Here is a 14,937-nt window from a genome sequence, read left to right on the forward strand (position 1 = left end):
TTAACCTGAGGGGAACAATGTGGCGTTTCTGCAATGCTCTGTTGGAACTCTCCCTGAGGAAGCAGGATTAGAGCCCAGAGATAGTCTTACTATTTTTCTGTTTTCATTAATATTACCTTATTGATTCTACCTATACCTGAGGGGCCATTTGGAATATGAAATATCATGCCAAAGACTTTTAAGAATGTTGATGATTGTGTAAAGGATTTTAGACCTCCTTATAAACACCAAGGCTGGGAACTTTACTTTTGCTTATGTATAGGATAGTGCTTGAAGTTAAACTTTTAGGAGATCTTTGGAAAACTGGATCTCAGTTTAGTGGAGGGAAATGCTATTCTCTTTTATGCAAACAAAGAATTTGTAGGATTAGGGAAAAAGAAGAAAACATCCTGAAACAATTCAAGACAGACCCTTGCTACAATGGAGGGTATTCTTTCCTATCCCTTTAGTAAACTATTGTTAAATGAAATCAAAGAAAGAGATAAGATAGGGTATGTCTGTCATCCACTCTACACAAAGGGAGAAAGAATCAATAATGTTTCAGTGCAGATGAGTGGATATTTTGCTTCCTACTCAGCTATAAAAAAAAAAAATGAACTCTTGCTATTTCTGGAAAGGTGGATGGCATTGGAGAGTTTTATGCTAAGTGAAATTAGTCAGATGGAGAAAGACAAATACCAGATGGTGTCACTTGTATGTAAAACATAGGGAAAAAAAAACAAAGGGCTAGATAATGCCAAAACAATGACAAATTCTAGATAAGAAAGTGGGGGAAGGGAGAGAGGACAAAGTAGAGAGGGAGCATAACGGATTATGGTGGAGGATTGAGGGTTTTGGTGGTGGGTGTGGTGTGGTAACATCACCTTTAAAGGTGGTGATCTACATCTAAATCATACCCAATTTTGTAAATCAGTGTTACCTGAATTTATAAACAACACAAACTCAATAAAAATAACTTAAGAAAAATAAAGTTGGTATTAGAACTTTTTTTTTCAAAAAACAAGTTTCTAGAATTTCCTGAGGTTATTCTCCACTTATCATTATGTCTCATACTATATTCAGTTATAATTACACATTTTCATTCCATTTCATTCCATTCTATTTTTATACATTTCATTTCATTTCATTCATTTCATACACAGAGAATTGTAAATTATTTCCTTTCAATTGATTTATTTTTCCCAAACAATGAAAATAGCAATCTTTTATCCATTATTATATTCCACATAATATATTAAGAGATTTACATAGGTTACCTAATGTAACTGTTTTTTAAAGATTGATTTATTTATTTATGCATAGAAGAACTGGGGTACAAGCCAGAGGAGCAGGGTAGGGGGTTGAGAGGATTCACCAGAGACAGTGGGGAACAGAACAGTTGGATTGATTGAAATACACTGCTGAGGGGAGCAGCGGGCAAGACAGGAGAGGTCTGCTGTGCCATATGTGGGTTAGCTCCCCAGCCGGGGGTTGAACTCAGGCCATAAAGATGATAGCACTTTATCACTAGGCCACCAGAAGGCCCCTAATTTAACTTTTATAACAACTCCGTGAGGTTAGCATCATCCCTCTGTTGCAGATGAGGAAACTAAAACTCAGGGAAATTAAGTAACCAGTCCCTCCTCTGTCTGAATCCAGAGCTTGTACCCTAAATTACTGATCTATCCCTTTCTCTATTAGGAATTTAATTTTAGATAACTGGGAATTATAGTTATGTGGAACAACTCCCTTCAGTTCTCGAAAAACACACAATAAATGAAACTTTATTTATTTTACAAATAGTGAACAAATAGTACTGAGGAGTAAATTTTGGAATTTTGCAGCTCATGCCTTATTTTGTATTGGACATTCTACAAGATTTTCCGGGACTTCCTGGGCTTTTTGTGGCCTGTGCTTACAGTGGTACTCTAAGGTATGAACTATGACTAATAACACATAATTTCCGTATTAAGGTCTTTCTTTTGTTATTGATTAGTTTGAGGCCTAAAGTAGAGTTTTGGGCTTGGTCACGGATGGTCACTGACTCCTTGTAGTCCCTCTGTCTGACCTCTGTCTGACCGCTATCTCTGTGGACTTGCCATCTATTATCATCAGTCCCACTTTCAATTGGTTCATTCACCTTTCCTGTGGAGTCATAATAATGATGATCAATTGATGGTAGCTTTTACCATTATTAAAAATTGGTGCTTACCTTCTTGTTTTAAAATAAACATGTGCCTAAAGCATGATCAAGTGGAAGTTTGAATTAAAATCTCCTCTTTACATACTGAATAATATATACTGTTCAAAGAATCTTGTTTTGTGATTGAACTTATTCATTGCACTTTCTTCCTGTATTTGCTCCAGGGAATTCTTATTATTAACATGCACGGTATATGTTAATGACAATCCAGAACATAAATATTATTGCTATTTATGACCCGCTACTGATCATGATATTTAATGAGGAATTGTAACACTTCTTCCTATATACAAAGAAAAATATGTTTTGAAGTCTACATAATAATACCACATAATGTTATTATACCATATCTATATTTCTTTTCCAGAGACACTGAGAATTAATTGTAAAATGGATGCAAGATTGCATTGCCCTTTATTGCTTTAAGTCTATGGACATTGCCGGAGTCATTTTTGAATGACAACAGCTTCCATAAAGAGAATGCTTTCATCATTAAAAAATAATACAGTAGAATTTGGCTACCTTTCAAAAGTGATCATTTGTTCATCCCTTTCTCTTCCTACTTAAGGTGTTGTTAAAGTTAAAAATATTACCAATCAAAAATTTATTGTCCCTTACAGCACAGTATCCTCCAGTATTAATGCCTTAGCAGCAGTAACTGTGGAAGATCTAGTCAAACCTTACTTCCGTTCACTGTCGGAAAAGTCTCTCTCCTGGATTTCCCAAGGACTGAGTAAGTTTTTGTTTTCAAAATCCTATTTTAACTTTGAGAGATGGTTTTTTAGAGATACCAGAGATTATTTTCCAGGGAAGCTATAGAGCATGGGCTCCTGAGTGTGCAGGTCGATGCATGCCTGTGACTGATGCAATGATGGCCTCATTGCAGTCAAGACTTGGGAGCCATCTCAAACAATTCATTGTTAGGGGACCCCCAACAATGACTTTCAGGCATTTTATTTGCTTGTTCTTTCCTATCTTCTTTTTTTTTTTTTTAGATTTATCTTTTATTTATTTATGCATACAAGAACTGAGGTACAGGTCAGAGGTGCAAGGGGTGAGAGACAGAGTGGGGAACACAACAGGCAGATCTACTGAAACATACCACTGAGGGGAGCAGCAGGTGAGACAGGAGAGGTCTGCTGTGCCATGTGGGCCAGCTCCCTGACCAGGGATTGAACTCATGCCGCAGTAGCTGGTGATAGCTTGATAGTGCTGTGTCTTTAACCCCTAGGAGGTTAATTCCAGGGGTTAACCCCAGGGAGGCCCATTCTTTCCTATCTTCTTCATATCCCAAATATCTGTTATAATTTTTAACCACAGAACAAAAGTCAACCCTTCTCCTTTTCAACTTGAGTCCATTTAAGTTTACGGCCATACCACCCTGAATACAACCAATCTCATAAACTTCACTCCATTGAAGAAATATTCTTCATTAGGATATTCTTAGGAATCTAGAGCCACACTTATTATGTATTCCCGAAGAATGTGCTTTCAGTTCAAGGTCCACCGTCTGTGTGCATGAAATTGAAGAGAAAGAAACAGAGCATTATGATTTTTAAACTGTCTTGAGACTGTCCCATAGATGATCAATAAAATTGTACCAGGAATCCAAACATTCTATTCATATAATTTAGAGCATTATTAGGAATTAAATATCAGATTGAATGGAAAGATTCAAGGGCTGTCAGTTCTCAGATTTCCTAAATGTAATATCTGAGTCAAAAAAAATCTGGCAAAATGGGAAGGAAGAACACAGAGGATATGGTGATGGTTCACAGGTGATATGGTGGTGGGAGAACCATGGGCACTACAACAATGTAAGAAAAAAATTTAAAAAATCTGGCTAACATACTTCATTCTTCATTTTGATATCTTGGGGACATGTTATTTTTCTAAAAATAACTTTCAACCTCAACAAAATAACGCTAGTAGATTGTCAAAGAAATAGTAAGTAATACTCTGTTTTGAACCAAATTTCTATATAAATGTGCCATGACTGTAGGCTGGGTTATGTACATAATTTATATTTTTCAATGTCCCTTAAATTTAAATAGTATTGCATCATTTTATTATGTAGATTGTCTTGATCCTGAAGCATAATTTTGGAATGAGACAATGCTTCCTAGAGAATATTCAGATTGGCTCATTATGGAATTATTGAAGCCATGTGGTTCAGTAGAGTGTGTAGAAGCTTTCGAAGTCAGACAAACACAGTCTTATTTTCATCAATTCACTAGCTGTTAGCTGTAAGCAAACTCATTAATCCATTTGAACTTGTTTCTCCATATGGATAATGAGAACAAAGAATATCTACCTTATAGGGGTGCTGTGACGTTTAGAGGCAATATATATAAAATGAAAGGCAATAGCTGGTGCTCAAGGAATGATGTTGCTGCTGATTAAATACAAATCAACTCTGCTAGTACAGATGAGGCATTCATTTTGAAAGGCTATATAAAATCATCTTGAGGTATGTGTGTGGGAAGGACATCATAGAGAAGAATGTGGTAGATGATTGGAGTGTGTTTCTAATAACTCTGAACATCAAGAATGACAATTGTGATTATTCATGAGCTAACAAATAGAAAATAATGTTGAAAACAATATTTATAGAAGGATTCAGAAGCATCAAAAATAATTGCAATTAGAGCTCTTTGCAAAAAATTAACATGAGTGGGCCTCCCCAGTGGCCAGCGGTTGAGTGCTGGGTTGCGAAGCTGCCCGCAGCCTCTGCAGCGCCAGTTCAATCCCCAGCTGCTCCCCGGCCACCGGAGGAGGGTCCCACATGGCACGCAGACCTCTCCTGCTGCCTGCAGCTCCACTCAGCAGTGTACTTCGGGCCTTCTGCCTGCTCTGCTCCCCGCTCTGATGAATTCTCTCACCGTCCCACGCTTCTGACTGTACCCAGTGCTTGTATGAATAAATAAATCTAGAAAGAAAGAAAGAAAGAAAGAAGAGAGAGAGAGAGAGAGAGAGAGAGAGAGAGAGAGAGAGAGAGAGAAAGAAAGAAAGTGAGTACTAAAAAAAAAAAATTAACATGAGGTTTTCCATTAAGGTGCAATAAAGTTGTTTACTCAATGTCTTTAGCAAAGGTATTTCTTATACTAATAAAAGTAAGATGGGAATAGCTTAATAGAAGGAAAACACTAATTTTACAAGAAAATTTCCTACTCACTTTTTCTGTATTTTAAATCTTAAATTTGGGAGATCACCTGATTTCAGGTGATTTTTACTCAATAGGCAATAAAAGTAAAAAAAAAATCTTTAAATTTGGGTTAATTTTCCTATAATTTGAAAATTAGTACATGTACTTGGAGAAAACCTGGAGGATATTGAAAGTCAAAAGAGAAAAATATTCCCATAATCTGATCACCACTGTGGATTGAGAATTTCCGTAAAGAAATTTGGGAGAGAGTTCACTAGAATGGGAAAGCTAATACATGCCTTGAAGCTGCCTTTTTTGTTTTTTTTTTTTTTTTGTCAGTTTCATAGGAAAGGTTTGAGATGGTAGTGGAGATTGCAAGAGGTCTAAAGGTCCTAAACCACCCCTTAGTGTGGACTGCCACTTCCCAGAAGAAATGAACCCTTAAAGTCAAAAGACTAGAACTGAATTGTGTCCTATTTTTGACAAACTGAAAACAGAAACCTGAGCCTTCCTTTAAAAACAAATGTATGTGGAGGATTAGATTAATACACAATAGTTCTTAGTTTTAAATCCCTACAGTTAATACCAGGGATTCTTAGTTACATAACCTTCTGTTGTGACTAATCTCGGAACACAAGATCAGGGTTTAGTTTCCTCTTTGTGCACTGCTGACCCTGCAGGAAAATGACCCTTTTCATTTTCCGGCTGGTTGTGATGTCTGTGGCTTTTCTTGACCACAGTCATATTACTTATGTTGAATCAAAGGGTGGTAGTTTATTCTATTGTGAATTCTAATCGCCTGTGTCTGGGTTTTACATTGGCTTTTCCATTGTCTGCCTAGGTGTGCTATATGGAGCCCTGTGTATTGGAATGGCTGCTCTGGCATCACTGATGGGAGCTTTGTTGCAGGTAAGAGGTGACTGTTGAAGGTTTAAGTCAGCGGTCCTATGCATTACTTTATTTTGAGGAGCATATTGAGACCATCCAGCACAAGATTGTTGATATCTGCGAGAACAAGACCAGGAAGAGTGGTGTTGTTCTTGACTTATACATTCATACATACCTTTACATTTTCTGTCTTGTATTGAGGGTACCTGAAGGAACAAATGGATACTTGAAACTGAGCAGAAGATTCCAAATTCTAATTATTTCTTTGCCAATGACAGGGTTCCCATGAGTTCCAGGAAAAGACTGGATACTAAATCCTCATCCTGAAGAAATTACGTTGAAGCATTTTAACTTTGAATTTGATATGCTAATTGCTGTCTTTATTATTTTCATAGGCAGCACTCAGCATATTTGGTATGGTTGGTGGACCACTTATGGGCTTGTTTTCTTTGGGAATTTTGGTTCCCTTTGCCAACTCAATTGTAAGTATAAAGAATGAACAGGTATGAAGCTTTCTTTCTTAGCTACAACAGCAGCACTACAGTTTTTTTAATTGCAAAAGTACCTTTACTATCTGTCAATATAACTTCTCTTATCAATTACTCAAATTAACTTTGCTGCTGTTAATTATTGACTGTTGTAGTTATTTGGGTTTAAAGAGACCAGGAAGCCAGGACAGAGTGCTGGCCATATAAACTATGGAAAGAATGCAAGTATACAACATACATGAAGAGATTGGTGATTGATTAGATAGGGATCTGTAAGGAATATGTAGGGAATGAAGTTATAGAGTCTCCAGGGCTCTGGGCTGAAGGACCAGGGACCCATCTGCACTTGACAAGTGTCAGGGGTCTTGCAAGGGGCCATGTTTTTAAGGAGGAAAGCTGTGAATTTGGCTTGGATCATGTTGAGCTTAACCTTCTATTATTGATTTCTGTCTCAAAGCAAGCTACATTATTTTCCTTTAACAAGAAGTCTTGTTTTGCAGGGAGCAATTGTTGGTTTGATGACTGGATTTGCTATTTCTTTGTGGGTTGGAATTGGAGCTCAACTTTATCCTCCACTTCCCGAGAGAATGATGCCACTAAGCCTTGAAACCTATGGCTGTAACAACACATTCAATGGAACAGGTTCAATGATAACCACAGAGATGCCATTTTCTACTAGTGCTGGAATACAAGACACTGGAAGGTATTGAATTAAGCTTTGTAATGGTCACATTTTCAAAAATGTATATGACAAGTAGAGAACCCTAGTTGTGGTGTTGTCTGGTCTACAGTGCTATGATTTTACCCTGAGGTCATAAAGATATTCCTCCAATTTTTATTAAAAGATTTGTAATCAACCATCTCTATTGAGGAATTAACTACTCTGGAATTGATTTCTGTGGTTAGTGTGGTAGAGATTCACTTTTCCCATATGGATAGTCAATAACCAAGAACCATTTATTGAAAAGACCCTCCATTTGCCTTATTGTAATGCAGTGGCAACTTTGACCTAAACCAGATAACTTTTTCCATCGCAACACGTTCTCAACTCTCCATTCTGTTCTATTTTGTCTGTCATTGACCTGGTAATACCACATTATTTTTATTTCAGTACTTCACCTCAGTATATTTTCCAACATCTAGATGTTGACTCCTCAAGTTATAATTGCTATGAGCTCTCGTGTGTCTTCAAAAATCTGTCTTCCCCTGTGTTCACTTCTTATATACCACTAAGATCCTCACTTAACATCCTAGAAAGGTTGTTGGCATTTGTGATTTAAGTGAAAGTATGTGTAACCACCCAATTTTACCAACCTCTAATTGCTATAACAAGAATTCAATTCCTATGGCATATTTCTGGTCACAGACACATTACCAACCTTCTAAATAAAGACACCCAACACTTTTAGTATAAAGTAATAATTTGTATTAATTTAATTCACTCACTCATTTATTCATTCATTCATTCATTTTCTAACATGGTTATTCCAGTTTAGGGTTGAGGTGTCTGGAGCCAATCCCAGCAGTTCAGGACCCAGGGTCAGGATGTCCTGTCGCAAGGCAAACTCCCACACACACACCACACTCACTCAGACTGGACAATTTAGAGATACCAGTTAACCTATCATGCACATCTTTGGAATGTGGGAGCAAAGCAATGTACCCAAAGAAAACCCATGCAAGATATAGGGAAAACAGGCAAATTCTGCCAAGATAGTGGCCCCAGGAATTGATCTTTTTTCTCATCAGTGTTATAATGAAATGAGGTCAAATGAAAAAATGACATTATTTGAGGACCTGCTGCATCATTCTTGTCAGCATGGTCAGGTAAAATCAAATTGCTCTGTCAAAGCAGAGGTGGAGTCCCAGAGCCATCCTTTCAGAAACAGGTTGGATCCTTTCGCCCCTCCATTTAAAACACTGCTATGAGTGATAGTGAAGGCAAAGATAAACAGCTGGGACTACATCAAATTAAAGAGCTTCTGTACAGCAAAAGAGACAGTAACCAAAACAAAGAGACACCCCACTGATTGGGAGAAAATTTTTGCACACAACACTAATGATAAAGGACTGATCACAAAAATCTACAAAGAGCTGATGAGACTTAACAAAAACAAAGAAAATAATCCAGTCAAAAAATGAGCAGAAGAGCTAAAAAGAAACTTCTCCAAAGAGGAAATGCAAATGGCCAACAGGTATATGAAAAAATGTTCAACATCATTTGTAATCAGGGAAATGCAAATCAAAACTACAATGAGATACCATCTTACACCAATGAGAATGGCACATATTAAGAAAAACTAGCAACAACAAATGTTGGCGAGGATGTGGAGAAAAAGGAACTCTCCTGCACTGCTGGTGGGAGTGCAAACTGGTCCAACCACTATGGAAAGCTGTGTGGAGATTCTTCAACCTGCTAAAGATGGAGCTTCCATATGATCCAGCAATTCCATTCCTAGGTATTTACCCAAAGAGCACAGAAACATTAATTCAAAACAGCACCTGCACCCCTATGTTTTTAGCAGCACTATTTACAATAGGTAAGCTATGGAAACAATCCAAATGCCCAAAAATAGATGACTGGATCAAGAAGATGTGGTATGTATGCACAGTGGAATATTACTCAGCAATCAGAAAGATAAACTCATGCAATTTGTAGCAACATGGATGGAGCTGGAAGGGATCATGCTCAGCCAGAAAGAAGAAGCCAGAAAGAAAGAGAAAAATACCAGATGGTCTCACTTACAGCAGGAATTTAGAAAACCTAAATAAGGGATAAGGAAAAACACTAATTATAATAAAATAAAAATCAAATTCAACAAGCAACTATAAACCAGAGACATACTGCGGGGAAAGAGGGGAGGGAGTAGGATCAAAATAAGGGGGGTGAGAATTGAATGGGTACTATAACCAAGATGAAAATGCATACATTGTGCAAAAATGAAAAGTGATGTAAAAAATGTATATAAAAATAAAAATAATAAAGCACTGCTATGAACTGAGGGTATTGGGACTCTGGTAGTGGGTGTTTGAAAAGGCAAGACCCTGTCCTCCTAAAACAATTAGTATTATAAACCAACATTACCTCAATAAATCAAGGAAAATAGTGCTGTGAGTGCCATTACTAAGAGAGTAAACTATAAACTATGAGTCCTACAAAAATAGCTGCTTATCTCTCCTGGTGACCCACACTGTATCTTGCTCACCATGCCTCGGTCAGCCGCTGTTCACCTCTCTGCAGTGCTTTCCTCAAGTACCTTTTGTTCTTCAAATGTCAGCTCAAATGTCACTTCTTCTCAAAGGTCTTCTCTGACACTTGTGAAAGTGTAGTTCCTTCTCTCCACTCTGTTGTATCACGTTATCTTGTTTTATAACATTTTCCCGGTGGAAATTATTATTGTATTTATTAATTTGCTTCCTTTTTATTATATTTCTCTCATTAGAATGTAAACTTCCTAAGAGCAGGAACCTTATTTGTCTGTTTCATCGAGGACTCTCAATGACGAAGACATAAAGCAAAGATGAATAAATAAATAGGGACATTTAGTATTATAGTATATGGTCAAGGTTAAGTCAGACTTTAAATTCCTGATCCAATAAAATAATATTGGGACTGCAGATTATAATATTATAAACATCATTAAATATTATAAAAATATGCTTTCTGTGAGGACTCTTGGCAACTCCTTAGTTGCTAGTAGTGATGCATGAAATCTTACAATTACTTTTTTGCTCTCTCTTAGGACCCCACTGATGGATAACTGGTATTCTCTATCATATCTATACTTCAGCACTCTTGGAACCTTGATAACAGTATTTGTGGGAATGCTTGTCAGTTTACCAACAGGTAACTAACATTAATATATTTGTGTTTACCTTTTTGTCTAGTTTTTAGCATATGTATCTTGTAGCTATTTATGTTATTTTACTATAGTCCTCTGAACAACTTAATTATTTGTTCCATTTTATTCATGGAAAACTTGAAGGTCTGGACCTGAGAGTAGAAGATTCATCTTTATTTAAATCTTTGTTCAACCAATTACTAACTGTGTGGATTTGGGCAAGTCTATATTAGCTACCCTGAGCCTTAGCTAAAACGAGGATAATGTTAACTTGCCTAGCTCACAGATTAATGTAAGATAAAAATAAAATGCTTGAAAAAATTGTATATAGCTACTCAGTGTTAGGAATTTTACACATATCTTTATAACAACCCCACCCCGTGACTCTTTCATGGTCCTATACTGATTTTCTATAGTTGTAAGGAAGGGAAAATGTGTAACAAGGAACAATAATTATAATTTTTACATCTAAACATAGTGGAAGGCTTTTGTCAAATGTTCATAAACTCTAAAAAAATTTTTGAAAATTTCAAACCAAGATTACCCATAGTGTGCACTGCTGTCTGGGATTGTGAGCCACTATTGTGGCACTTCACTCTGTCCTCATTCTGTGGATTCCCTAGTTTTCTACCCCTGTGTTGGATTCCCCACTGCCTTTATTCCATTTCTCCTGGTTCCTGTTTACTCCCTGAAGTGAATGAACCACATCCTATAGCACATTCTTGAGGGAGGGCGGACAAGAGAAGAGATTTTGAAAACTGCATGTCTGAAAAACATGTCCTTAATTCTCCCTTATACTTCACTGAGCATTTGTTTGAGTAGAGAATCCTAGGTTGAAAATAACTTTCTTGTTTCTCAGAGGATGTCCTGATTTTCTTCCAGTGCACTCTGTTGCTGTTGACTAGGCCAGTGTCATGCTATTAGCTGACCCTTTGCATGTGACCCATTTCACAGTGGCTGCCTTGCCCGCGACCCTCAATAGGGTCCTATCAGTAGGACGACTCCTGTCCTTCGCTCTGGGGCACTTCCCTATGTTATTTCTTTTGTCTTTTCTAGCTGTTTCCCATTTTCTCTTTCTAGAAATTCCTCTTAGTCAAATGTTTGTGCTTTGGACAGTCTCTCTAATTTTCTTGTCTTTTCTCTCCTGTTTTCCATGTCTCTCTTTTATGTCTACTACATTGGGATGTTTTTTCAATTACTTTTCCAATAATTGTCAAAGGAGCACTCTGATCCAGTTTTGAGACTAGTCTGTAAGGGAAGGAGGGCAGGTAGAAGGTTATTGCTATAATCCAGGTGAGCAACCACAGAGGTTCAGACCAAGGTGTGGAGCTGGTGAGAGTGCCAGGCCCTCAGAATACACATCCATAGAAACTAAACTCGATGAAGCCAGCGCCATTGTCCTCTTTATCAAATGTGTTATCAGCCAGAAACCCCCCTACATTCTGACCAAATATGTCAGATGTCTTTCCTTTATGCTAAAATGCTGCCAGGGCTGTGCCCCTCTGTAGAACCCACCCATCATTCATTTTATTGGTTAGTATTTTAAATTTTTTTTTCTCCTTTTTAAAAAATGCATCTGTCAGTCATTTACACGTCCACTCATGGTTTATTGGTACCTGGGTAGCACCGACTTTCAAATTCCTATGATACTTGCATTGAAAATTAATCAATTATATTAACAATTAGTGGTGATACAACTATATCAATAATTATATTAATATATTATATAACTATGTGTATTATAATATCTAATATCTAATATATTGTAATTATTATTATTACTACCATAGTTACTTATAATAAAATTTGTAGCTTTTTTTACTTCTCAAACTGCTTTTTCTCATAAATAAAATTATTCTCTTGCTTCTTTTGATATATTTTAAGAAATATTTTAAACATTTTTTCATAAGGAACCTATTTGTCCAGATCTGGTATGTGCCAAATCAAGCTCCCTATTATTTGATTTTTGGCCCTTATTCAATCCATTTTTTTTGTTTGTTTAAGATAATAGGGTGTCGGAGTACTTGTTTTGAGTGTTCCTTTTCCCCCTTAAATACTTTGATTCTGATAACCATGTACAACTCTATCTTTCACTTTAAAAAAGTGTGCTCATATAAGTGATCTAGCATCCGGTGATAAAAAAAATTCACCTTTATTAATTTCATAAGTGACTTATTCCCTCTCAGCAGCAGTGAGCACCTTGAAAAGAAATCTAGACATACACAAGCCTGAGGCTCCTTGGGAAATATATTTAAAAGCTCCCATAGGGCCCTAGCAGTCTCTAAGAATTCAGGCCAAACAGACTTGGCTGGCATTTCAACCTTACTTAACCATTAACTGTGCACCACATATATGTCTCTTTGTCAGTAAATTGGAGGTAATTTCCCAAGTAGACCAGGAGCTCTGAGTGTGGTAATTGCTTTATTCATTCTGTTTCTCCAGCACTTAATAGAACCTCTAGCACATGGTAGGCACTTCACGATGTTGAATGAAAAAATTGAAAGTTGATCCCATCTCCAGAACAGCAGAGCTTCCATAATGAAAAGCATAGTGCTTGTACTGAAGTGATGGCTGTCAAACTTGCGAAGACATAAGGTCACTTCAGAGAGTTGGTAAAAATCAAGATTCAGTGGCTCCCCCCACAGGCCAGTCCAGGTTAGAGTCCAAGAATCTGAATTTTAAGTACTTTTAGGTGATTTGATTCACATGGTCTGAGATACATGGTTTTAAAAGCATACTTATTAATCCACAAATAAAATACCAAATAACAAAATAACTTTTTTTTGTAAAGGGAAGAGGATTTGGATGCAACTCCAACATACTAATTTTCATTTAGATAATTTATTCTCCAATTTGTAATTTCCTACTTTCTTCACACACTTTTTCATCCATAGCCAACAAATGGGAAAAAGGTGACTCGCTGTTGGAAGGCAGATGGCTTGATACTGTATTGGTGAACTGTGGAAGATGCTATTTATTATTTTTTATTATTTTATTTTATATATTTCTTATATAATTTTTCATTTTTGCACAATATATGCATTTTCAATTCCCAATGCTCTTGTTTTGCTCCTACTCCCTTCTCTCCCCCCTGTAGTGTGTCCCTGGCTTATAGTTGCTTGTTGATTTTGATTTTTACTTTATTATAATTAGTCTTTTTCCTCGTCCCTTATTTATGTTTTTTAAATTCCTTTTATGAATGAGACCATCCAGTATTTTTCTTTTTCTTTCTGGCTTCTTTCGCTGAGCATGATCCCTTCCAGCTCCATCCATGTTGCTACAAATTGCATGAGTTTATCTTTTTTTGATTGTTGAGTAATATTCCATTGTGTATATATACCACATCTTCTTGATCCAGTCATCTATTTTTGGGCATTTGGGTTGTTTCCATAGCTTACCTATTGTAAATAGTGCTGCAATAAACATAGGGATGCAGGTGCTGTTTTGAATTAATGTTTCTGTGTCCTTTGGGTAAATACCTAGGAGTGGAATTGCTGGATCATATGAATGCTCCATCTTTAGCAGATTGAGGAACCTCCGCACAGCTCTCCATAGTGGTTGGACAAGTTTGCACTCCAACCAGCAGTTCAGGAGAGCTCCTTTTTCTTGTGGAGGATGCTTTTAAAGTCATCATTCCTGGCAGTATTTGGTCAGATCACTCTAATTGAGCACAGATGGGTCAGTTGTCTTGCATTGAGTCATCATTTATCTTTAAACACTAGACTCATATTTATCACAGCAAGAGGCTTGTAGAATCTGAGCCTGCAGACAGAGCTTCAGCACTATTTAAAAGTTCCTGTCTATGTTTTTATGGGTGGGCAGAGCTGAATGTGCACAAGGTAAATAAATGCCTGTATAATGGCATGTCACTGGCCACTTGTAGATATCTTAACAATGTAAATAACATATCCATATTTTTTCAGGTGGAAGAAAACAAAACTTAGACAAAAAATTTCTACTAACCAAAGAGGACTTTCTATCCAATTTTGACTTTAAGAAAGTAAGTTGGCTTTCTTTTTTCCTTAAATTAGTAACATTATGCTTTTATCATCTGGCTAGGATACTAGTTAGTCCTCTCTCTTGAACAGTGAGGGCCAAAGAACGTTGTTCTGTTCCTCAATGACCTATTTCTTTTGTATCTCTCGCCTTCATAGATTAAGGAGCTGGTTTAGAGAAAGAAAAATAGTAGTAACAAGTATTTAGAAATGAATTAATAATTTTTCTAATGACTAGTGATCTAATGAATGTTAACTTTTTTTTTTTTAGAAGAACCAGGTTTTAAGCTATAAATCTCATCCAGTAGAAGATGGTGGAACTGATAATCCTGCATTCAACCATGTTGAATTGAACCTCACAAATCAAAGTGACAAGGACAATGGGACTCATTTGTGA

The 14,937-nt window shown here is 36.7% G+C and overlaps 1 protein-coding gene across 1 annotated transcript in view; it reads left to right on the forward strand.

Annotated features, from left to right (window-relative positions):
- SLC5A8 (solute carrier family 5 member 8) overlaps nucleotides 1-14,937 on the forward strand; it is a gene marked incomplete at both ends in the record, with an annotated part of 32,039 nt that extends 17,102 nt beyond the window's left edge. The window contains 8 exons of the mRNA XM_084255890.1: nucleotides 1,824-1,912; nucleotides 2,803-2,915; nucleotides 6,169-6,236; nucleotides 6,611-6,697; nucleotides 7,204-7,406; nucleotides 10,447-10,550; nucleotides 14,469-14,545; nucleotides 14,812-14,937. Coding sequence (XP_084112016.1) covers nucleotides 1,824-1,912; nucleotides 2,803-2,915; nucleotides 6,169-6,236; nucleotides 6,611-6,697; nucleotides 7,204-7,406; nucleotides 10,447-10,550; nucleotides 14,469-14,545; nucleotides 14,812-14,937 — 867 coding nt within the window. The remainder of the gene's footprint in view (nucleotides 1-1,823; nucleotides 1,913-2,802; nucleotides 2,916-6,168; nucleotides 6,237-6,610; nucleotides 6,698-7,203; nucleotides 7,407-10,446; nucleotides 10,551-14,468; nucleotides 14,546-14,811) is intronic.

This window comes from Talpa europaea (assembly GCF_964194135.1).
Source record: "Talpa europaea genome assembly, chromosome: 15".
NCBI lineage: Eukaryota > Metazoa > Chordata > Mammalia > Eulipotyphla > Talpidae > Talpa > Talpa europaea.